Source organism: Mobula hypostoma, chromosome 23 (genome assembly GCF_963921235.1).
Source record: "Mobula hypostoma chromosome 23, sMobHyp1.1, whole genome shotgun sequence".
Taxonomy (NCBI): domain Eukaryota; kingdom Metazoa; phylum Chordata; class Chondrichthyes; order Myliobatiformes; family Myliobatidae; genus Mobula; species Mobula hypostoma.
The window spans coordinates 14,939,449-14,962,042 of NC_086119.1; the positions used below are offsets into that span (position 1 = coordinate 14,939,449).

At 44.5% G+C, this 22,594-nt stretch overlaps 2 protein-coding genes across 4 annotated transcripts in view; one reads left to right on the plus strand and one right to left on the minus strand.

The window, feature by feature from the left end:
- The window catches only part of aspa (aspartoacylase), a 47,046-nt gene extending 27,193 nt beyond the window's left edge, over positions 1-19,853 (minus strand). Inside the window, exon 1 of the mRNA XM_063031271.1 lies at positions 19,423-19,853. Coding sequence (XP_062887341.1) covers positions 19,423-19,661 — 239 coding nt within the window. The 5' untranslated portion in view covers positions 19,662-19,853. The remainder of the gene's footprint in view (positions 1-19,422) is intronic.
- The window catches only part of LOC134336797 (spermatogenesis-associated protein 22), a 113,107-nt gene continuing 91,869 nt past the window's right edge, over positions 1,357-22,594 (plus strand). Inside the window, exons 1-2 of one of the 3 annotated variants that reach the window (XM_063031262.1) lie at positions 1,357-15,699; positions 17,438-17,573. The gene's annotated coding sequence lies outside the window, so the exon portion shown is untranslated. Of the gene's footprint in view, positions 15,700-16,852; positions 16,894-17,437; positions 17,574-22,594 lie in introns of those variants that run through there. The other 2 variants (XM_063031263.1, XM_063031264.1) reach the window with 2 other exon arrangements.

Below are 22,594 nucleotides of genomic sequence, written 5' to 3' on the forward strand. Positions count from 1 at the left end.
GGAGGTACAGAAGGCTGAAGGCACACACTCAGCGATTCAGGAACAGCTTCTTCCCCTCTGCCATCGGATTCCTAAATGGACATTGAACCCTTGAACACCACCTCACTCTTTATATTGTGGCGGCCCGCACACGCGGGACTCGAACCGCCATCGGGAGCTGCGGGCAGACACGCAGTAGCGTGTTTGGAGCTACCGGCTCGGGGCGGACCTTCTGGGGACAGTCTGACGTCACGTCCGCCCCGCGGGTCACGGGGGCCCATGGGAGGGTGTGCGATTTTGAATCAGTAAAGGCATCCTGAGTTCAGCTCTCTCTGCCTCCGTGTGTTTCTTTAGTAGCGCATTTGTGCGCGACTACAATATATTAATTGTTTTTTGAACGATTTTTAATCTATTCAATATACGTATACTGTAATTGATTTACTTATTTATTATTTTTTCCCCTTCTTCTTCTACATTATTACGTTGAACTGCTGCTGCTAAGTTAACAAATTTCACGACACATGCCAGTGATAATAAACCTGATTCTGATCTTTCATGTTTCAATTCAATATGACTTTTAATAATTGTGATTCGGTATCCGCAGCTGCCACTTGGCTCCGTTCCAGGATTGCTGGCATCCCCCTCAGCTGCCGCTGGCATTTTCTGTGCACATAATCTCAACCCCCACCATTTTCTGCAGCAGACCCTGTGATCCAAGGTAATTCCATCTGTGGGCCGGAGCAACGAACTGCAGGGAACTAAGGGATGTGTACTGAACAAAAGCAATACTTGCAGAGGTAAAGCACTCAGAGACAATTCATTGTCATAACGTAAGTGTTTAGGCAGTTTTCTCATTCCAGAACTAATATGCCAACTAACATTTGCAAATAGTAAATAGTTTTTGTCAAAATCTTTTGAAGATAGTCCTAAAATTTTAGGTACAATTATTGATTCTTCAACAAACCCAACACTGCAGAATAGATAATTGATATACTGCGCTACTGTACAGTGCTAAAGGTCGTAGGCACACATATAGCAAGGGTGCCTAAGACTTTTGCACAGTACTGTACTTGCCAACATGGAGCGGAGAGCGGGTTTGTAAATCTGGCGGGAGCAAAGGATGTTGGGACTGGCCAGGGTGGAGCGCCACGTGAGGGGTGTGGGTCAGGTGGCAGAGGAGCAGTGCCCGGGGCAGGGGGGGTGGCGTGGGTGCAGATACCCCCAGCCCTGAGACGCCAGGCAAGGTCATTTGATGTCAAGCAATCGGTCTATTGAACATTATAGAATGTCCCTCTGTTGCTTCCCACTCCCTTCCCTCTTCCCTTTCCCTAACCATGATTCCCCTCTCCCTGCCCCCTTCCCACTCTCAGTCGACTATAGAGACCCAGATCAGAATCAGGTTTATCACTCACTTACGTCACAAAATCTGTTTCTTTTTTGTGGTAGCAGTACAGTGCAATACATAAGATTACTACAGCTTTGTGCAAAAACTCTAGGCACCCTAGCTATATGTGTATATGCACCCAAGACTTTTGTACAGTACTGTACATTTCTATTCGGGTCAAATATACACTTATCTGCTTTGCAGCAACTTGACCTCCAAGCTGGTATGGGAACTCCTGGTCTCCCGAGGGCCACCCGATCATTTACACCAGCTTGCAAGAGATGGCCGAGTTGCCACGCTAAGTAAGTTAATATCAGCAGCTGTGTTCGAAAATCTCACTGCGTGCTCGGTATCTGCGGCTCGAAGAGCAGTAATAAGCTTACGCACTTGCGTCGGGAAGCTTGTGCTTTGTTTGGGAGGGGAGACGTTCGGAACTGGAGTGGCGGAAACAACACGTCATAAACACAAGAGATTCTGCCGGGAATTCAGAGCACAAAATGCTGGAGGAACTCAGCAGACCGGGCAGCGTCCAGAAAGGAAGTCGTGTTGACGGGTCTTAGCCTAAAATATCGACCCTTTAATCTTTTCCACAGCAACGTGTCATAGGTTGACTCAAACACTTTTTGCCATAAAGCTTGAATTCCTCAAATCTATGTAACTCAGCTTTAATTACACTCAAACTTTTGAGAGAAGGAATTCATCCCCCTTCCCAGTCTTAAATAGGCTTCTCCCGATTCTAAGACCAAACTCACTGGCTCTGTACTCTCCTATCAGAGAAAATGTTGTTACAGCATTTACCCTCTGCATGATTCAATGCAATTTCTTTCTTCTAACCTCCAGCAAGTTGAGTCCCAATCTTAGAAGAGCGTGGGAGGTGGGATTATTACAGAAGAGCGCTCACTGGGAAGTGGGGCCGAATGGCTTGTTTCCATATGGTACGATTCATGGTTCTTTAATCTGATTGATCTCTCCATACCTGGGGTCGCCCTAGTGTTGGTTCTCAGAACTGCCCCTGACAAACAGTCTCCAGACTGCTTCCCTGAACACTTGGTCTTGCCAGTTGCAGGAAAACTTTTGCCGGAAAGAGCACAGAGGTGTTTTATGAGGATGTTGCCTGGCCTTCAGGGAATGAGTGTTGGAGGGGGGGTTGAGCAGGGATTTTGGGGCAGCGCGGTAGAGTAGCAGCTGGCGATACACTATCACGGTGCCAGCGATACGGGCTCAGTTCTGCCGCGATCTGTAGGCAGTTTGTACGTTCTCCCCTTGACCACGTGCATTTCCTCCGGGTGCTCTGGTTTCTTCCGACATTCCAAAGGCATTGGGTTAGTAGGTTAATCGGTCACATGAGTGTAATTGGACAGCGCGGACTCTTTGGATCAGAGGAGTCTGTTACCATGTCATATCTCCAAATGAAATAAAAATCTCGCAATACTCTCCTTCAGTGCCAATGCAAATATACTTATTGACAACCTAATATCAACATTAAAAATAACATGCAGCTGCTTCATGGCCCCACTGCTTGGTGGGAGAGTTGATATACAGAGCACAGAGATTCAGTAATTTCTCCTGAGGTTTAATCTTAGAATTATTATGGAACAGATGAAAGTCTTTTGGCATAAAGTGCACTATTTTCCGTACAACAATCTGATGAAGCTTTTTTCCCCTGATCTTTGCTCTCCCCACTGCAAATTATACTAAGTACCTTTCCTGACTGATGTGACCCCCTTTGTAGGCCCTGACTGATCCTGCATCCACCATCATTCCAGGAGGTGAACTTCAAATCCCTGAGCAAGTGGATTTCCCCTCACATTCCGCTTTGTATTTTCAGCCCAAAATTTCATATTTGAGCCCCTTGGTCCTTGAGCTGTCTGGTAATGAGACACTATAAACTCTGCCTTTACAGTGCCTCTATTCAGCCAATTAAAAATTAAAGTCCTGTACAGCACACGAGCAGTAGGTACAGAACAATCAACTTCCCAGCTCTTTACTTCACCCCCTCCCTCTCTCCTGAAATCACCTATCACCTGCCACCTTGTACTTCTTCATTCCCTCCCCCCAAATCCTTCCTACTCTGACTTCTCCCCTTGCTTTCCAGTCCTGGAGAAGGGATCTGGGCCAAAGCGTTGACTGTTTACTCTTTTCCATCGATGCTGTCTGGCCTGCTGAGTTGCGGGGCAGACTCGATGGGCCGCATGGCCTACTCCTGCTCCTATTTCTTACGTTCCTCCAGCATGTTGTGTGCGTTGCTTTGGATTTCCAGCGTCTGCAGATTTTCTTCTGTCAGAAGCAAGTCAGTAGGCTTCTGCGCCTAATGTCAAAGTTCAAAGTAAGCTCATTATCAAAGTATGTTTATGTCACCGTATACTACTGAGATTTACATTCTCGCATAGTCACAGTAAAACAAATACAACAGAATCAATGAAAAGCTGTAGACAAAGACAAACAATCAATGTGCAAAAGAGGACAAAATGTGCAACTGCAACTACATAAATAATACTGAAAACTTGATATGCAAAGTCCTTGAAAGTGAGTCCATAGGTTGTGGAATCAGTTTATCGTTGACTTGAGTGAAGTTCACTCACCTCAACACTGAACTCTCTTTCAACAAGATCACGGCTGATGTTTTATTTCGACACCCCCTTCCTGCTGTAAGCCCTGTCCACTGATTTTCTGTCTCCAAAAATCAAATGACCTCTATCTTGAATATACTGTACTCACAGGCTGAGACTTGACAACTCCTGAGGAATGAGTTCCATACATTCACTACCTTCCGAGTGAAGAAGTTTCTTTTCATTGCTGACCTGAGTAGCTGGTCCCTTATTTCGGAAAATAACTCTGAGAAGTGCCACTTAAACTTCCTCTCTGCTCCAAGTTCTAAGTTCGAAGTACATTTATTATCGAAGTATGTATATTTTATACAACCTTGAGAGTTGTCTCCTTACAGGCAGCCACAAAACAAAGGACACCCAATACAACCCATTAAAACAAAGGAAGACCGTCAAACACCTGACAATCACAGCTAGAATACCAAAGGCCCTCAGGATGGCAGAGGCAAACACTCCCTCTCCTGATTACCAGATGTGGAGATTGAGTGAATGAAGGATCTGACCTTGGAAACTGGTTTCAGCTCAGGAACCCTTTGTCAGAAGTGAGAAAAGAAGGAATCAAGTGTGTTTCAAGTTGTATAGCGGGCAGGAAAGGGAATACCTCATGGGGTGAAGCCGAGGTTGTGTGGGGAGATGTTGGCTGATAGGGAAATTAGAGGGTGAACACAAGAAGTGTAAAAGCTAAGGCCTGCTGTGCCCTTGGAAGAGCGCGAGAGAGTGCATTACGCGAAGCTGTTGAATTCCTGAAGCTGGTGAATGAAAGACGTATCAGAAAAGAGGCTCCTTGCACTGGAGAGAATGAGGAAATCCACCAGAGGAGGCTTGAGTGAGAAAAATGAGAGAGTCCCCAGACAAAGGAGCAATGTTGCAAGATGTATCAAGGTGGGATCCAGAGAACTAAGATTACTGCTTTCTTACGCAAACTCATTTACCCACACATACATTAACATTTAAAAGGCATTTGGATAGAAAGGTGGTTAGGAAAGGTTTAGAGGAATATGAGACAAATATGAGCAAATGGAACTATTTTAGGCAGAAACCTTGGTCAGATTAGATTTAAAATAGATTAGTTTTATTTATCACATGTACACCAAAGCATCAAAACGAACCGTGAAATACACACACACACACACACACACACAAAATCAGTACTGGAGGTTCTCAGCAGGTCAGGCAGCATTCATGGAAATGAACAAACAGTTGATGTTTTGCACCGAGAACCCTTCTTCAGGACTGAAAAGGAAAGGGGGAAGACGCCAGAATAAAAAGGTGGGGGAATATGCATTGTTCTGCATCAACGACCAACACGCAGACCGACAATTGTGCTGTGGGCAGTCCGTAAGTGTTACCACACTTCCGATGTCAATATAGCATGCCCACAAATTACTAACCCTAACCATAAGCCGCTGGAATGAGGGAGGAAACCAGAGCATCAAGAGGAAACCTTTGCAATCATAGAGAGAACGTCCAAACCCCTTACAGACAGTGGCAGAAATCAAATCCCAATCAGTGATCGCCGATGCCCCAAAGCAATTGCGCTAGTTGCTATGCTGTCATGTCGCCCTTGTCAGCATGGACAAATTGGGCTGAAAGGCCCGTTTCTGCATGGAATGTCTACGACCACGTCTCTATGCTTACTCAGTCACACATGCGACCATAAGACAGAGGAGGTCCATTGTGGTTGATATATTACCCCTCTCAACACCATTCTTCTGCCTTCTCTCTGTAACCTTTGACACCCTTGCTAATCAAGAACTGATCAACATCTGCTTTAAATAAACCCAATTACTTAGCTTCCACATCTATCTGTGGCAATGAATTCCACAGATTCACCACACCCTGGCTAAAGAAATTCCTCCTCATCTCTGTCCTAGATGGACGCCCCTCTATTCTGAGGCTGTGCTCTCTGGTCCTAGACTTCCCTACTATAGGAAACATCCTTTCCATGTCCACTCTGTCTAGGGCTTTTCGATCTGTATGCACCAGATACAACTCCCTGCCTCACACCACTTTTCACTCTCACCTCAGAACTGACCTTTTAACCCCTTCACTTCCCCCTTAAGGGCTAAGTGTGGAATGGTGGACTGATGAAGAGGTTCCTCAGTGCCCTTCACTCAGCCTACAACAGGAGGCCACCTTGCACAGAGTGCCTGATCAGGAGTGAGGCAGAGGTCCTTCTCCTCCTTGTGAGTGGGGTGGGTGCACAGGGGAAATATGCCAGGGTGGCGTCTGCTGAACTACAACGCCGAGATGCTGAGAGGACCACAACTGGGAGGTCTTCAAGACACGGCGAGATGGTGAATGAACAACCAGGCAGAAGACGAGAAGGAGACCGAAGAAGTCCACCCTGTACTCTCAGAGGAAGCTGAGTGGTGCCGGGAGATCAAAATCCTCACTCTGAGGCTGAAAGCACGCGACTTTGCAAGAGATTGGACACCATCCTGTGACACGGCGTTAACTGGTTAACGCCAGAGGCACAGGTGCAGCTCACACAAAGTCTTTCTGCCTCTATACCGACGATGAGAGGTTTCCTTCCCAACTACTATCTTGGTCGCTGCGCGGCTCTCGACGCACGTGTCCGGCCAGTGCAGTTGGAGTGCAGGTTGGAAGAAAGCCATGGAACCAGCCCTCAGGGCAGTGTCGGCAGCTGGAAGTGTCCGCTAGTGCAAGCACCCTCGCGCCGGGTTATGCAAGCAGTCAGACCACCAGGTTCAGGAACCGCTATTACTCTTCAACCAGCAGGCTCCTGAACCACAGCGGGTAACTTCACTCACCTCAACACTGGACTGATTCCACAACCTATGGACTCACTTTTAAGGACTCTGCACCTCATGTTCTCAGTGTTATCTATTATCCATTTATTTATTTGCAGAGTTTGTCTTTATTATTTATTTAGTCATTGAGATACAGCACAGAATAGGCTCTTCCAGCCCTGTGAGCCATGCCGCTAGCAACCCCTATTTAACCCTGGCCTAATCGCTCTTTTACACATTGTCAGTCCTTGCTTGTGTGCAGTTTTTCATTGATTCTACTCTATTTCTTTGTGCTACCTTGAATGCCTGCAAGAAAGTAAATCTCAAGGTAGTACAGGATGACATAAACGTACTTTGATAATCCATTTACTCTGAACCTGGCACTCACCATCAAAACATGCATATGAACCAAGAGCAGATTGGGAAGTAGAAACTAATTAAAAACTTTGAAAATGAATAACCTGCAAGCCTTTGAGGAAAGACTCAGGTCAAATTACTTCTTACTTTGCTCTATGCTTGTTACAAGTATTTCTCTGCCAACTTAATTGTTTGACTTCTCATTTATTGAACACTATATGGTAGCCACGTTATTTGGCACACCTGCTTGTTAATGCAAATATCTAATCAGCCAGTTATGCAGCAGCATCTCAATGCATAAGAGCACGTAGGCATGCTCAAGAGGTTCAGCTGTTGTTCAGACTGAACTTCAGAATGAGGTAGAAATGTGATCTAAGTGACTTTGACCGTGGGATGATTATTGGTGCCACATGGGATGGTTTGAGTATCTGAGAAACTGCTGAGCTCCCAGGATTTTCATGTACAGCAGTCCCTGGAGTTTACAGAGAATGGTACAAGAAACAAAAAGACGTACAGTGAGCAGAAGTTTTGTGGGTGAAAACACCTGGTTAATGAAAGAGGTCTGAGAAGAATGGCCAGATAAGTTCAAGCTGTCAGGACAGCGACAATAACTCAGATAACCAAGAGTTACAACAGAGGTGTGCAGAAGAGCATCTCTGAATGCAAAACATGTTGAACCCTGAAGTGGATGGGCTACAGCAGCAGAAGACCATAAACGTATACTCAGAAGTGACTTTATCATATACAGGAGGTATCTAATAAAGTGGTCACTAAGGGTATTTTACTTGGAACACTGGCTCAGGATTGTGCAGTGAGAAATAAAAGTGAGCCTTAATGTGTTCATTGTTAAAATGGAAACTAGGGAGATTGCAAATCTGGCTGAGCAGCGCCACAAGAACGGCCTCTCACTCAATGTCAGCAAAGCTAAAGAGCTGATCATCGACTACAAGAGGAAGAGACTGGAGGTCCGTGTGCCAGTCCTCATCAGGGAGTCAGAGGTGGGGAACGTTAGCAACTTTAAATTCCTTGGCATTATCATTTCAGAAGATCTGTCCTAGGTCCAGTGCATAAGGCGCACTAGCGCCTCTAGTTTCTTAGTTTACTAAAATTGGGCATGTCATTTAGAACTTTGACATGATTCTGTAGTGATGGAAAGTACACTGACTGGTTGCATCACAGCCTGATATGGAAACACTAATACCTTTGAATGGAAAACCCTACAAAGTGTAGTGGATACAGCCCAGTCCATCAGGGATAAAGCCCTCCCCACCATTCAGCACATCTGTACAGACAAGAGAAAATCTGCAGATGCTGGAAATCCAAGCAACACACACCCACAATGCTGGAGGAACTCAGCAGGCCAGGAAACATCCATGGAAAGAACTGTAGTTGACGTTTCGTGCTGAGACCCTTCAGCGGGACTGGAGAAAAAAAAAAGATGAGGGTTAGAGTTAGAAAGTACTGTTTTCCATAGATGCTGCCTGGCCTGCTGAGTTCCTCCAGTATCTGGTGTGTGCGTTGCATCTGTATAGATCGCCGTTGAAGGGAATCAGCATCGATCATCAAGGACCCCCAGCATCCAGGCCACGCTCTCTTCTCACTGCTGCCATCAGGGAGGAAGAGCAGGAGCCTCAGGTCCCACATCACTGGATTCAGGAACAGTTACTTCCCCTCAACCAACAGACTCTTGAACCGGAGGGGATAACTTCACTCAGTTTTACTCACCCCAACACTGAACTGCTCCCACAAACCATGAACTCACTTTTAAGGATTCTACAGCTCACTTTCTGAATGTTCATTGCTTATTTAATTGTTTATTTATTTTTTCTCTTTAATATTTGCAGATTATTTTCTTTAGCACATTAGTCTTTCATCCGTCTTTGTGATGTGCAACTTTCATTGATTCTACTCTGTTTCTTTGTATTTACTGTGAATGCCCACAAGAAAATGGATCTCAGGGTTGTATATGGTGACATATATGTACTTCGATAGTAAATTTACTTTGAACCTCTAGCAGAATCTGCGGAGCACCCTCGATTGGCTGAATTCCTCCAGCATTTTTCCATTCCTCCAGATCCAACATCTGCTGTTGTGCAGATCGCTGTTACCCCAGGTAATTACTTCAACATTCTGACTTTTATAAAGAAAACATTTAAAATTAAATTTCAATATTAAGCTTCCAAATAATCGCATGCACATTTCACATCTGTTTCTTTATTATTCCGTCAAGTCATTTTCATTTTGTGTTAAATATTAATTGAAAATTGTGTTTTTTTTACTTTCTAGCTTGCTGTCTGTGAAGATAGTTCAATCTGATTGGTTGCTAGGCTGGCGTAATGACATCATTATTGCTGGGTCTTGGGTATCACCCAGATCTAACATCTTACAGCAATTGATAGTGGGAGATGAGAAAGTGTAAAATGCTGCAGGTGATGGAAATCTGAAATAAAAACAGAAAATACTCTAACTGTGAGAGAGCATATTTGAAAAAAGAAACTGAAGATCAATTAATTTTGTTTTTATTTCAGAAAATCAGCTATAAGCACCATCACTTTATCATGAAATTAGGCCATTAAATTCAATTGGTTATTTCCTTACTCAAAGGCATTATAGATCAAATTCCTGCAATGGGTCTTTCATTGTATTCTCTGTCTCTACTATTCTTCCTACTGTGGTAATGCAAAGCAACAGCATTCAAACAACATCTCCTAAAGGACTCCATTTAACACCTCAGCCGACTGACACTAATTCTCCTCATCAGCACTTTCTCAATTACTTTTAAAGCTATCTTTTTACCCACCCTATCTCCGATGGTTTGTGGTGGAATTAAACACTTGGCCTTTTATCAAACAAATTGCCAGACTGTCAGAGATTCCTGCTACCTACTTTATCTAATGGGTCTTGGAAGTGATCAAGGACAGCATTCACTGAAAGCCTCAATTCAAGCTATTTAACAGAAAATTCCTGCTGCTGAATTGTAGCCGGTAGATGCTAAACTATATGTGTTATTCTTTATGATATATTTCACTGAATGTTACCCGATTTTCCAGTCAGTGCCTTATAGTTAGCATTCTATGGATTTTATCCCAAAAAGATTTATCCATTCTGCTCACTTATTCATTTCAGCCCCTTCTAGGACAATGGTTGTTCGCAAAAACCAACTTGGTCAGAAAGTTTAATGGTCAACAATTTCATCTTCATATTCTGAATCTTAACTACTCTTACCGTGACAGCTTCGGTCCTTCAATCTCTGACCGCGGCAGCTCCGGCCCCTCTATAAACTTACTTATCGTTCACTAGGAGACTTGAATTACACCATGGCCAGTCCCCAGCCTGGTTGTGAGAGGAAGAGGGTTGGGCATGGGGCTAATAACCCCATCCTGTACAAACCCAGAGCTACAGAAACACTATCAGAAGCTCCAAAGACCCATCCCTGGGAGAGGAAGGATCTTCGCCGAGAAGACCTATGAAGTTGTGTGGTAAAAGTGGAAACCACAGGGCTGATCACCCTTCAGAACAAGATAATAGAGCTGTTGGTGGATCCGCCCCAGTAGGGGTGATGGACTTAGGGAGAAGACTTAACTGCTTAGCCTTGTCAAAAAACATCAATAAAGTAAAATAAAACATCCTTTCCTGATTTTCCCCTCTCCCTATATTCAAAGACACACAGAGCTGCCTGACAAATGCCAGGAGCTTGTTGTAGAGTCCATCCTTTTTGCAGCCCAGTTGGCAGGAATGAAAAGTTGGCAGGCCTTGTACAGGGCAGCACAATAGTGTAGTGGTTAGCACAATGCTTTACAGTACCTGCGACCTGGGTTCAATTCCCATTGCTGCCTGTAAGAAATTCGTATGTCCTCCTCGTGACCATTTGGGTGTCCAGTTTACTCCCATAGTCCAAAGACATACCAGTTGCTAGGTTAATTGGTCATTGTAAATTGTCCTGTGATTAGACTAGGGTTAAATCGGAGATTGCTGGGCGGTGTGTCTCAAATGGGCCTAGCCCACGCTGTATCTCAATAAATAAGTATAACAGGAAGCAGATGCTTCCTTTTCTCCTCTCAGTTATGGAATAATGTTGAAAGATACATGGATTTAAAGAACATTGCAGTTGAGAAATAGGCCTCTTGTCTAATCAGTGGTGTGAATTTTACATGACGTGAACTGCTTTGGTAGCTGCTCTTTCACCTTCGACCTCTCCCCTATTCAATGTCCCCTCTAATTTGTAATGACCAGTCTGCACAAAAATCTTGTGCTGTGCCATCTTTTTGCCCAGTGACAACAACATGTGCGCACTGAACAATTTCTTCAATAAAAATAGCATAAATAGTTCTAAAATCTGCAGACAAATCACCACAAACTCCGCATCACCAACGCCGCCCGAATCAGAAACTGGAAAAGGAAATGCGATTGCGTATGATTGTGAAATATAACTAACATGCCAACGAGCTAGAGGGTGACAACCTTTTGTGCGCAGTTTGAATTGCTTTTGTGCACTAGTAGCAAAAGATGTGCGTGTGTAGACACCTCAGAGGGAACACTCTGATAAAGATATTGAGCGGAGTCAGTCTCAGTGTCAAGGGTAGTCGGCTTCAAACTGAATTGGCGGGGGGGGGTTTATTTGTTGTTAAGTTTTAAAGTTCTCTAGCCTAGAGAGCAGTGGGTGATGGCTCATTCATTTTATCCAACACTAAGATGGGTTTTGTACTATTAAAGTTTAAGGAGAGATTGTTAGCAAAGTGGAGTCAAGACAATGATCCTCTTCAGTGGTGGCAGAGGCTTGAAAAACTGTACGGTCTTATTTTGTTTGACCCCAGCTTTCAAATAACTGTTGGTATCCTCCCCCTGGCCCCCAAGATGGTTTATGAAGCTGAAGTCAATGATGTGGCCCATAGCAGAGAATCCATATTCTAAATACTCTACATTTGAAGAGCTTTACATTCTCACTAACCACTGGAAACAGGACATCTTTACTGCACAGAAGCAGGCGGGCACAAAGATAGACAACTTGAACTAAAAATTGCAGATGCTGGAGTTCCTAAACAAAAACTGAAAACGCTGTTACCATACAGCACAGGGACAGGCCCTTCGGTCTACACTGAAATGCTGGAGGAACTCAGCAGGTCAGGCAGCATCAATGGAAATGAATAAACAGTGAACATTTCAGGGCAAGACCTTTCATCAGGACTGGAAAGGAAAGGGGGAGACACCAGAATAAGGTGGGGGAGGGGAAGGTGTACAAGCTAGAAGGTGATAGGTTCCAGGTGAGGGAGAAAGTAAGTGGTTGGTGGAGGGGAGGATAAAGTGTAAAGCTGGGAGCTGATAGGTGGAAAAGTGCTGAAGATGATGGAATCTGATAGGAGAGGAGGGTGGACCATGAGAGAAGGGGAAGGAGGAGGGGCAGTAATAGGTGGGTGAGGTAAGAGGGGGGCCAGAGTGGGGAATTGAAGAAGAGGGAAGCAAGAGGGGGAAAAGTTACTGGAAGTTGTTTATGATATACTATTCAAGCAGTATCAGTGGAGAGAGAAACACAGTCAATATTTCAGGTCATGGATTTGAAAAGTGAGAAAATAATTATGTGACAGTAAGTTCCAGAGAAGATGAAGATGGAGAAAATAGGGGGAATATTTAGATCATAGAACAGAGTACAGGCCCTTTGCCCCACGATCTTTTGCCAACCTTTTAACCTATTGAAGATCATAAACTTTCCCTCCTTTACTTTTTCATATTACAAATTGAAATTAATAATTATAAATAAATAATATTGAAAGCACGAGCTGTAGAGTCCACAACCTAGAATCACTTTCAAGGACTCTACAACTCATGTTTTCAATATTATTTATTATTTGGTTTTTGTTTACGTATTTGCACAATTTGTTGTCTTTTGGTTACTTGTCAGTCTTTGTGTTCAGTTTTTCATTGATTCTATTGTTTCTTTATATTTACTATGAATGCCTGCAAGAAAATGACTCTCAGGGTAGCATACGTGACCAAAGGTGACATCCTTCACACAGTTCACAAAACTACTTCTTTTACATCTATTACTACTTCTTCTTCAAATACGATTCTACTACTATTGAAACCTGCGGTTTACACTTCGATACTGTTTTTACGGACCGATTGAGCGATCTGGCGCTTTGTTGTTTCTGAGGGAAGTCGGTGAGGTTTTGAGCGAAGTGTCTGGCCTGGAGGCCCAAGAAGCCTGCAGCCCATGACCAACTCCATTTCCAGTCAATTAAAGTGTCAAGGAAGATTGAAAATAACAAGGACAAGAGCAGAAGGTAAACAGATGCTCAGCACCGTCGGCCTGCGTTTGACAGGTCTCTCTCGCTCACTGCTGTTGGAGGAAGATGCCAGCCTGTGACCAGTCCCCATCTCGCTCACTGTTGCTGGAGGAAGATGCCAGCCTGTGACCAGTCCCCATCTCGCTCACTGTTGCTGGAGGAAGATGCCAGCCTGTGACCAGTCCCTATCTCGCTCACTGCTGTTGGAGGAAGATGCCAGCCTGTGACCAGTCCCTATCTCGCTCACTGTTGCTGGAGGAAGATGCCAGCCTGTGACCAGTCCCCATCTCGCTCACTGTTGCTGGAGGAAGATGCCAGCCTGTGACCAGTCCCCATCTCGCTCACTGTTGCTGGAGGAAGATGACAGCCTGTGACCAGTCCCTATCTCACTCACTGCTGTTGGAGGAAGATGGCAGCGTGTGACCAGTCCCTATCTCACTCACTGCTGTTGGAGGAAGATGCCAGCCTGTGACCAGTCCCTATCTCGCTCACTGTTGCTGGAGGAAGATGCCAGCCTGTGACCAGTCCCCATCTCGCTCACTGTTGCTGGAGGAAGATGCCAGCCTGTGACCAGTCCCCATCTCGCTCACTGTTGCTGGAGGAAGATGCCAGCGTGTGACCAGTCCCTATCTCGCTCACTGTTGTTGAAGATGCCAGCCTGTGACCAGTCCCTATCTCGCTCACTGTTGCTGGAGGAAGATGCCAGCCTGTGACCAGTCCCCATCTCGCTCACTGCTGTTGGAGGAAGATGCCAGCCTGTGACCAGTCCCTATCTCGCTCACTGTTGCTGGAGGAAGATGCCAGCCTGTGACCAGTCCCTATCTCGCTCTCGCTCACTCCAGCCGGAGGAAGGCATGTGACTTCGAACCGTCTCTCTCTCTCCCTCTTGTTGATGCTACCGCAGGTTGGTGCCGGAACCTTGGGGCTTGGGCAAGGTTTAACGGATTTTGGTTTGCGGATTGGACAAGGCAGCTCATGTTACGATATATTTCTGTTTGCTCCTTTTTTAAATTATGCTTTTGTTCAGGGCAGGCTGGCTCTGCACCCTGCAGTCTGTGAATGACACTGTGCTAAATTGAACCGAACATTCCCAAACGCTGGGCATTTCATGCTTTCTTTGAACGGGTTCCCTGTTTTTCCTTGTTTCGTAGCCGTCCGTGGGAAGAGAAGTCTCAGGGTTGTATACTGCATACATACTTTGATAATGAATGTACTGTGAATCTTCGGTGACATGTATGTACTTTGATAACAAATTTACTTTGAACTCACGCACGGACCTCATAATTTTCATCAATGTACCCAAGAGTCTCCAAAATGTCCCAAATGAATCTGCCTCTACCACCAGGCCTGGCAGTGCGTTCCATGCACTGACAACTCTCTACCGCTATGCTTTCCACAAATCATCTTAAAATTATGCTCTTTCGTATTAGCCATTTTTGCCCTGGAGAAATGTCTCTGGTTGTCCACTCTATCTTCTTGCACACCACTATCAAGTCCCTTCTCATCCTCGTTCGCTTCTTTGCGATAGGTTACAGACCAAAGTTGTCAAGGTAACAATTACTTTTAAAACAGGAGGCTGGAACAGAAAGAAAGAATCATACTGAAGCACACATTTGTTGGGAGCAGAAAAAGTGGAGATGTGAAGTAGTTACAATCAGTAGTATATCTTGAGGGCTACATCATACCGGAAGAAAAATGGGATTCTGCTCTTTAAGCTTACGTTTGGTATTGTTTGGGTTGACAGACAGAACAGTTGGAGTGGCATTGGGAGATAGAATTAGGTGGTTGGAACCTCTGTATTGCTGGTGGACGGAATACAGATGCCCCACAAAGCAGTTGTCCAATCTCTATTTGGTTTCTCTGGTGCAGGAGCAACCACATCACCAAAAACAAGATACCAAATTAGAAGCGCTAATGAATTTCTGCTTTATCTAGAATGACTTTTTGGGTCCCTGTCTGGTGGAAGGGAAGAGGTTAAAGGGGAGGTGCTGCATTTTCCACAGCTGCCAGGAAAGGTGCCACAAAGGGGGAAGTGGCTGGTGGAGAGGAACATCTGGATTAGGGAATTACAGGGGGAATGGTCCCTGTAGTTTCCCACATTTTTGACATAGCATCTATCATCAAGGGCCCCCACCATCCAAGCCATGTTTTCTTCTTACTGCTGCCATCGGGAAGCAGATACAGGAGGCTCAGGTCCTACAATACCAGGTTTAGGAACAGTTATTACTCCTCAACCATCAGGCTCCTGAACCGGTGTGGGTAATTTTTCTCACCTCAACTCTGATGTGATTCCACAACCTATGGACTCACTTTCAAGGACTCTACAACTCATCTTCTCAGTAAGTTATCTATCTACGAGTTTTTTTTGTTTATTTACTTGCACAGTTTGTCTTCCTTTGCACATTAGTTGGCAGTCTCTGTGTGTAGTTTTTCCATTTGTTTCTTTTTTTGTGTGTAATGGGTTTCTTCTTTTATGTTACTGCGAAGGCTAACAAAATGGCTTCTTTGTTATGTTATAATTAAAATGGCTTTTCTGTAAAATTAACTGCGATGTAAGGAATTCATTCTCTCTCTCTCTCTGCTTGTTTGGGTTATATTATTGATAAGAGGAAAAATGAACCAATTGGGATAGATGTTATTCTTTCTTGTGTGTCTGTAAGCTATTGTTTCACGGGGTTTTGGCGCAGAAGACAAAGGGGGACAAAGAGAGGAGACCCGATGCTGTAAACTGGGCGGCGGGACCAACCCTGAGCGGGAGTCCAAGGTGTTCAGCGAGGAGAGAAGCCAAAGACAGACTCGTGTGGAGCGTCTGGTCCACCACCATGGTTGGTCCCAGGCGGCGGGTCGAGGAGGTCGGAGGGGATCGAATAGTGGAAAGAAGACTCCGTTACTTAAGCTCCAACTGTTGTGCATGAAGTGGTTGAACTTTGATAAGTTTGGCGCCTTTTACTTTCCTTTTATATTTTATCTCTATTAATTACATAGTTCCAGTAAGATCTATAAAGTGTAATCATTTAATCGCATATGGTGTATTGTCTGTTATTTGGCGGTGTGGGGTACACCACACAGCATCCACACAAATTTGGTTACCCAGTTTGGTGGGGCCAAAGGCTGCTCCCCCTAGACGAAAGCGAGCTGAGCGAGCCTGAGGCTTACCGGGGGCTACATTTGTTCTACTGTGAATGCCTGCAAGAAAATGAATCCCAGGGTGGTATTTGGTGACATACACTTTGATAATAAATTTACTTTGAACTTTGATGTTTACTTGTATGTTTAGCCATGTTTTGATTGGGCTGCTTGCAAGTAACATCTCCAAGGGTCAAAGGTATTGAAAGATGTGAAAATAAGCCAGTGGTGTCCTGTTTGTTTCTTCCAACCAAGAGCCAGAAATTTACTAGTAATTGCCAATCAGCAAGCTCCCCTCACTATTCCTGGCAGGTTACAACAGGCAGATTAGTATCCCTAAAGGGAAACACCTCCTAGAGGACCACAACCTTGTTGTGATTTGGAGACGTGCATGCCTCAATGATCTGGTGAGCTATGCTGACTGGAGTCAGGGCTTTATGCTTTGGCTCTTGGTAGTATCAACCAAACCAAACAGGTCAAAGGGTAGAGGCCAGACTAAGAGTGGTTAGGCATTGATAAGGTTCCCCATGAAAGGCTCATTCAGAAAGTAATGAGACAAGGGATCCAAGGAGACCTTGCTTTGTGGATCCAGAATTGGCTTGCCCACAGAAGGCAAAGGGTGGTTGTAAATGGTTCATATTCCGCATGGATGGGCCAGTGGTGTTCTGCAGGGATCTGTTCTGGGACCCCTCCTCTTTGTGATTTTTACAAATGACCTGGATGAGGAAGTAGAAGGGTGGGTTAGTAAGTTTGCTGATAACACAAAAGTTAGGGGTATTGTGGATAGTCTGGAGGTCTCGTCAGAGGTTACAGCGGGACATTGATAGGATGCAGAACTAGGCTGAGAAGTGGCAGATGGAGTTCAACCCAGATAAGTGTGAAGTGGTTCATTTAGGAAGGTCAAATTTGAAGACAGAATATAATTTTAATGGTAAGATTCTTTCTTGGCAGTGTGGAGGATCAGCGAGATCTTGGAGTCCGTGTCCATCGGACACTCAAAGCTGCTGTGCAGGTTGACAGCGTTGTTAAGAAGGCGTATGGTGTGACGGCCTTCATCAACCATGGGATTGAGTTCAAGAGCCGTGAGGTAATGTTAAAGCTAATCAAGACCTTAGTTAGACCCCACTTGGAGTACTGTGTTCAGTTCTAGTCACCTCATTACAGGAAGGATGTGGATACTATAGAGAGCCCGGAGGAGACTTACGAGGATGCTGCCTGGATTGGGGAGCATGCCTTATGAGAATAGGTTGAGTGAACTTGGCCTTTTCTCCTTGGAGTTACGGAGGATGAGAGGTGACCTGATAAAGGTGTATAAGATGATGAAAGGCATTGATCATGTGGATAGCCAGAGGCTTTTTCCTAGGGTTAAACTGGCTAAAATGAGGGCCATAGTATTAAGGTGCTTGGAAGTAGGTACAAGGGGAATGTTAGAGGTAAGTTTTTCACACAGTGGTGGGGGCGTGGATTGCCCTGCCAGTGACAGTGGGAGAGGCAGATACAATAGGGTATTTTAAGAGACTCTTGCGTAGGTACATGGAGCTTAGAAAAATAGAGAGCGATGCAGTAGGGAAATTCTAGGCAGTTTCTAGAGTAGGTTACATGGTCGGCATAACATTGTGGGTCAAAAGGCCTGTAATGTGCTGTAGATTTCTATGTTCTATGTCGATGGGACGAGGCAGTTTAAATGGTTTAGCATGGGCTAGATGGGCCAAAGGGCCTGTTTCTGTGCTGCAGTTTTCTGTGACTCTATGGTCCACAGGTATTCCAGGTTTGGGGGTTCAGCTCAAGGTTAACAACCCTGATTGGTCAAAAAAATTGTTATGGAAACTACATATTAAGAATCCTTCTATATTTGTGTGTGATGGTATTCCTGAGTCTCCCCACGGGATTTGCAAGGCTGACAGTAGTGAAAACTGAGTCCTGTACCATAGAGGCAGAAATGAGGACCGTGAACCACACCTGGACACAATAGAGAAGTTGACCAAGGACAGACAGAGATGAAAGACATTCGTTGCTGCCCCGAACACCAGTGGCATAATGGGCAGCAAATAATTGAAAGGAAACAGTTTATTCAAATTCAACACCATTTTTTGGAAGCACAGTAAACAATGGGCTCCATCCACGCCCTGTACGAAGCACACAAAACAGGAGCAGTAGTAAGCCATTCAGCCCCTCAGACGTGATCTGCCATTCAATAAGATCATTGTTCATCAGATCTTTGGCCTCAACTTCCACTTTCCTGTCAACCCTCACAATCAGCCTCAAATTTACCACACTTCAGCCTTTATAATTCCCTGGGATAGAGAATGCCAAGGATTTATAACACCAGAGAGAAGCAACTCATCCTCAGCTTGGTTTTATATAGACAACCCCTTACCCTGAGACTCTGTGGTAGTTTTACAATGAAAAATAAAGTTGAGCAAAACGGACATTTCATTTCTGAAAGTTCAGTCATTTCATGTGACATCTAAACCTAAATACCCACCAACCCATCAGGTTCCCAGAGAGATTACCTAAATTTCAGAAATAAAGGGCTATTTTGCCTAATTTCATTGTCACATTCCAAGAATCAACTTAATGAATCCAGGAATCAACCTTAGAACCATAGCCTGTACGGGCATTATCTCCTGTGGGAGATACTTTGCAAGCGACAGGTATACCTGCTGGGAATGGCCAGCAGTTCAGACAGCCTCTGAGGAGAGAGAGACAGTAACAGAGTCAAAGTTTCAGCTCGATGACTTTTCTTGCCAGACTTAAAAGACATTTCCGGTATTTCTGATTTTCGGATTTTCAATATCTGGAGTTTTTTTTTGAACTAATGTTGAAGGCAAATAGTCTGTCTTGCGAAGGCGCTCCCTGGCCATTCAGTTCTTCCGGGAGTTCCCTAACTCCGGTGCCTCCCTGTGACTGAGCTTTTCTTCACTAAACCCACTTACCTCAGGTTTTCCGCAGTAAAGGCTCGGTTCAAATCACAGTCCACGTAGCGGGTACACCTCATTACAGCCGTCGGGTTGGTCAGGAAGGGTTGAACCTCACACGTACCACGCTGGATCTCAGATTTGTCCCTCAGCCAATGTCTGACCAAAAATACCCCGGACAGTTCATTGCCGTGAGTTCCTCCGAAGACAGCGATCCTGCGTACAGCAGGCAGACAGGCAACTCCTGCGGAGGCCATAGTTTGTGTCCAAAATAACTTCAGCAGTAAGAAAACTTTGAAAAATAAAGTTTGATCGAAAATGAAACTTGAGTCGTTCTAGTGAGGCTTGTCGATTGGGCTTAACTTCCGAAAGATAGCATGCTTCTCTTTTTGAAGAGATACTGAATAACGCCGAGTGGACGCTAGGACAGTGAGGCGTTCAGTACTGACAGAGCGATCTTATTAAACATATGGGCGTTTCTGACCCGCCCTGGTAATGAATATGAATAGATCTGCTGTTTATATTCGGATTAACAAGGCTGTTACTCGTGTAATGAAGTCTGATTGAGTTCATTGGTTCTAATTTGCTTTCGGATAAACTTATCTCATGTCCCAAAGGTAGAATCGGGAAGGAGAGGGAGATGGGAATGGCGTCGTTTGGGAACCCCTGGGAGGAGGGGGACTCCCCTTTATCAGAATCAGATTTTAAAACGCTGACATGTGAAATTTGTTGTTTTGTGGCAGCATTACAATACAATATATAAAAACAAATTATAAATTACAATAAGGAGTATGTATACATACAATTAAATAAGTAATGCAAAAAGAGAACAAAGGTAGGTAGGTACTGTTCATTGTCCATTCTGAAACCTGATGTCAGAGCGGAAGACCATAAGACCATAAGATATAGGAGCAGGAGCAGGCCATTTGGCCCATCGAGTCTGCTCCGCCATGCAATCATGGGCTAATCCAATTCTTCCAGTCATCCCCACTCCCCTTGCCTTCTCCCCATATCCTTTGATGCCCTGGCCAATCAAGAACCCATCTATCTCTGCTTTAAATAGACCCAATGACTTGGCCTCCACAGCAGCTCGTGGCAACAAATTCCACAGATTTACCACCCTCTGACTAAAGTAATTTCTCCACATCTCAGTTCTAAATGGACATCCTTCAATCCTGAAGCCGTGCCCTCTTGTCCTAGAATCCCCTAACATGGGAAATAACTTTGCCATATCTAATCTGTACAGGCCTTTTAACATTTGGAATGTTTCTATGAGATCCTCCCTCATTCTCCTGAACTCCAGGGAATACAGCCCAAGAACTGCCAGATGTTCCTCAGACGGTAATCCTTTCATTTCCTGGAATTATTTTCGTGAATCTTCTCTGAACCCTCTCCAATGTCAGTACATCCTTTCTAAAATAAGGAGCGCAAAACTCACACAACACATCAAGTGTGGTCGCACAAGTGCCTTACAGAGCCTCAACATCACATCCCTGCTTTTATATTCTATACCTCTAGAAATGAATGCCAACATTGCATTCGCCTTCTTCACCACCGACTCAACCTGGAGGTTAACCTTTAGGGTATCTTGCACAAGGACTCCCAAGTCCCTTTGCATCTGCATTTTGAATTCTCTCCCCATCTAAATAATATTTTGCCCGTTTATTTTTTCCACCAAAGTGTATGACCATGCACTTTCCAACATTGTATTTTATTTGCCACTTCTTTGCCCATTCCCCTAAACTATCTAAATCTCTGTGTAGGCTCTCTGTTTCCACAACACTACCCGCTCCTCCACCGATCTTTGTATCATCAGCAAATTTAGCCACAAATCCATTAATCCCATAGTCCAAAACATTGACATACATCGTAAAAAGCAGCAGTCCCAACACTGACCCCTGTGGAAATCCACTGGTAACCGGCAGCCAGCCAGAATAGGATCCCTTTATTCTTACTCTCTGTTTTCTGCCGACCAGCTACTGCTCCACCCATGCTAGTAACTTCCCTGTAATTCCATGGGCTCTTATCTTGCTAAGCAGCCTCATGTGCGGCACCTTGTCAAAGGCCTTCTGAAAATCCAAGTACACCACATCTATCTCCCTGCTTGTAATTTCCTCAAAGAATTGCAGTAGGTTTGTCAGGCAGGATCTTCCTTTCAGGAAACCATGCTGGCTTTGGCCTATCTTGTGCCTCCAGATACTCTGTAATCTCATCCCTAACAATCAATTCCAACAACCTCCCAACCACTGATGTCAGGCTAACAGGTCTATAGTTTCCTTTCTGCTGCCTCCCATTCTTCTTAAACAGCAGAGTAACGTTTGCAATTTAGAAGACTTACTTACTGACAGTTATGCCACTGGCTTTTAGGGCAGCAATAAAGGTCCTCCATCTCAATAATTCATGGACTTTAATGCGAACAGGATTAGAAGGAAAACAATAAATGCTAGGCCAAACTAAAACTCTCAAATGGAAAACAAAGCCCACACTGCAGCTGAAAGAAATAACTAAGTATAAAAGGAATACTGCTAGTCTTCAGAGTCAGTTGACTCGACAGTCCATTTTCTCAGGCAAGGCAGAATGCAAGCAGGCAGCGAAACATTGCCATGTTTTGCTCAAGTCTCGACAAGCACTACGACAAAAAGAATGGAGTTAAATACCATCACAATGAAATAATTATTAGCTGCCACGTGCATATTCATGAGCGCAATTGCGGTATCTGCCGAGCTGCTGAATCCGTGGTTGTGACGATTAAGCATTTCTTGAAAATGGATATTTTTTGTCAATTAAAATAGGGCAGCAAATCAAAGTGTTTGCTGTAAGAAATAACATCTATTTCAGTTGACCATTTTCAGGTAACTTTGGATAAAGGTGTGTGTAATTTTGTAGAGATGCAGTGGTTGTATTTAGAATATTTCCCATACATTAATAGCATGGGCTACAGTGGAAAGATAATTTATTGCTAATTCCTAACCGTCCTTGAGCAGGTGGGGGTGAGTTGCCTACTGCATACTCAATGGAGAAGCTACACTTGTAAGGTGGGATGTCCCAGAATCATGCTCCAATAACAATAAAGGAATGGAGACATGCTTCCATGTTAGGCTGGTGTGCAATCTGGAGCCGAACATACTTGTACCCATGTCATACCCACAAAGTGAATGACCAAGACGTCCTGGGTGGTAGAGAACATAAC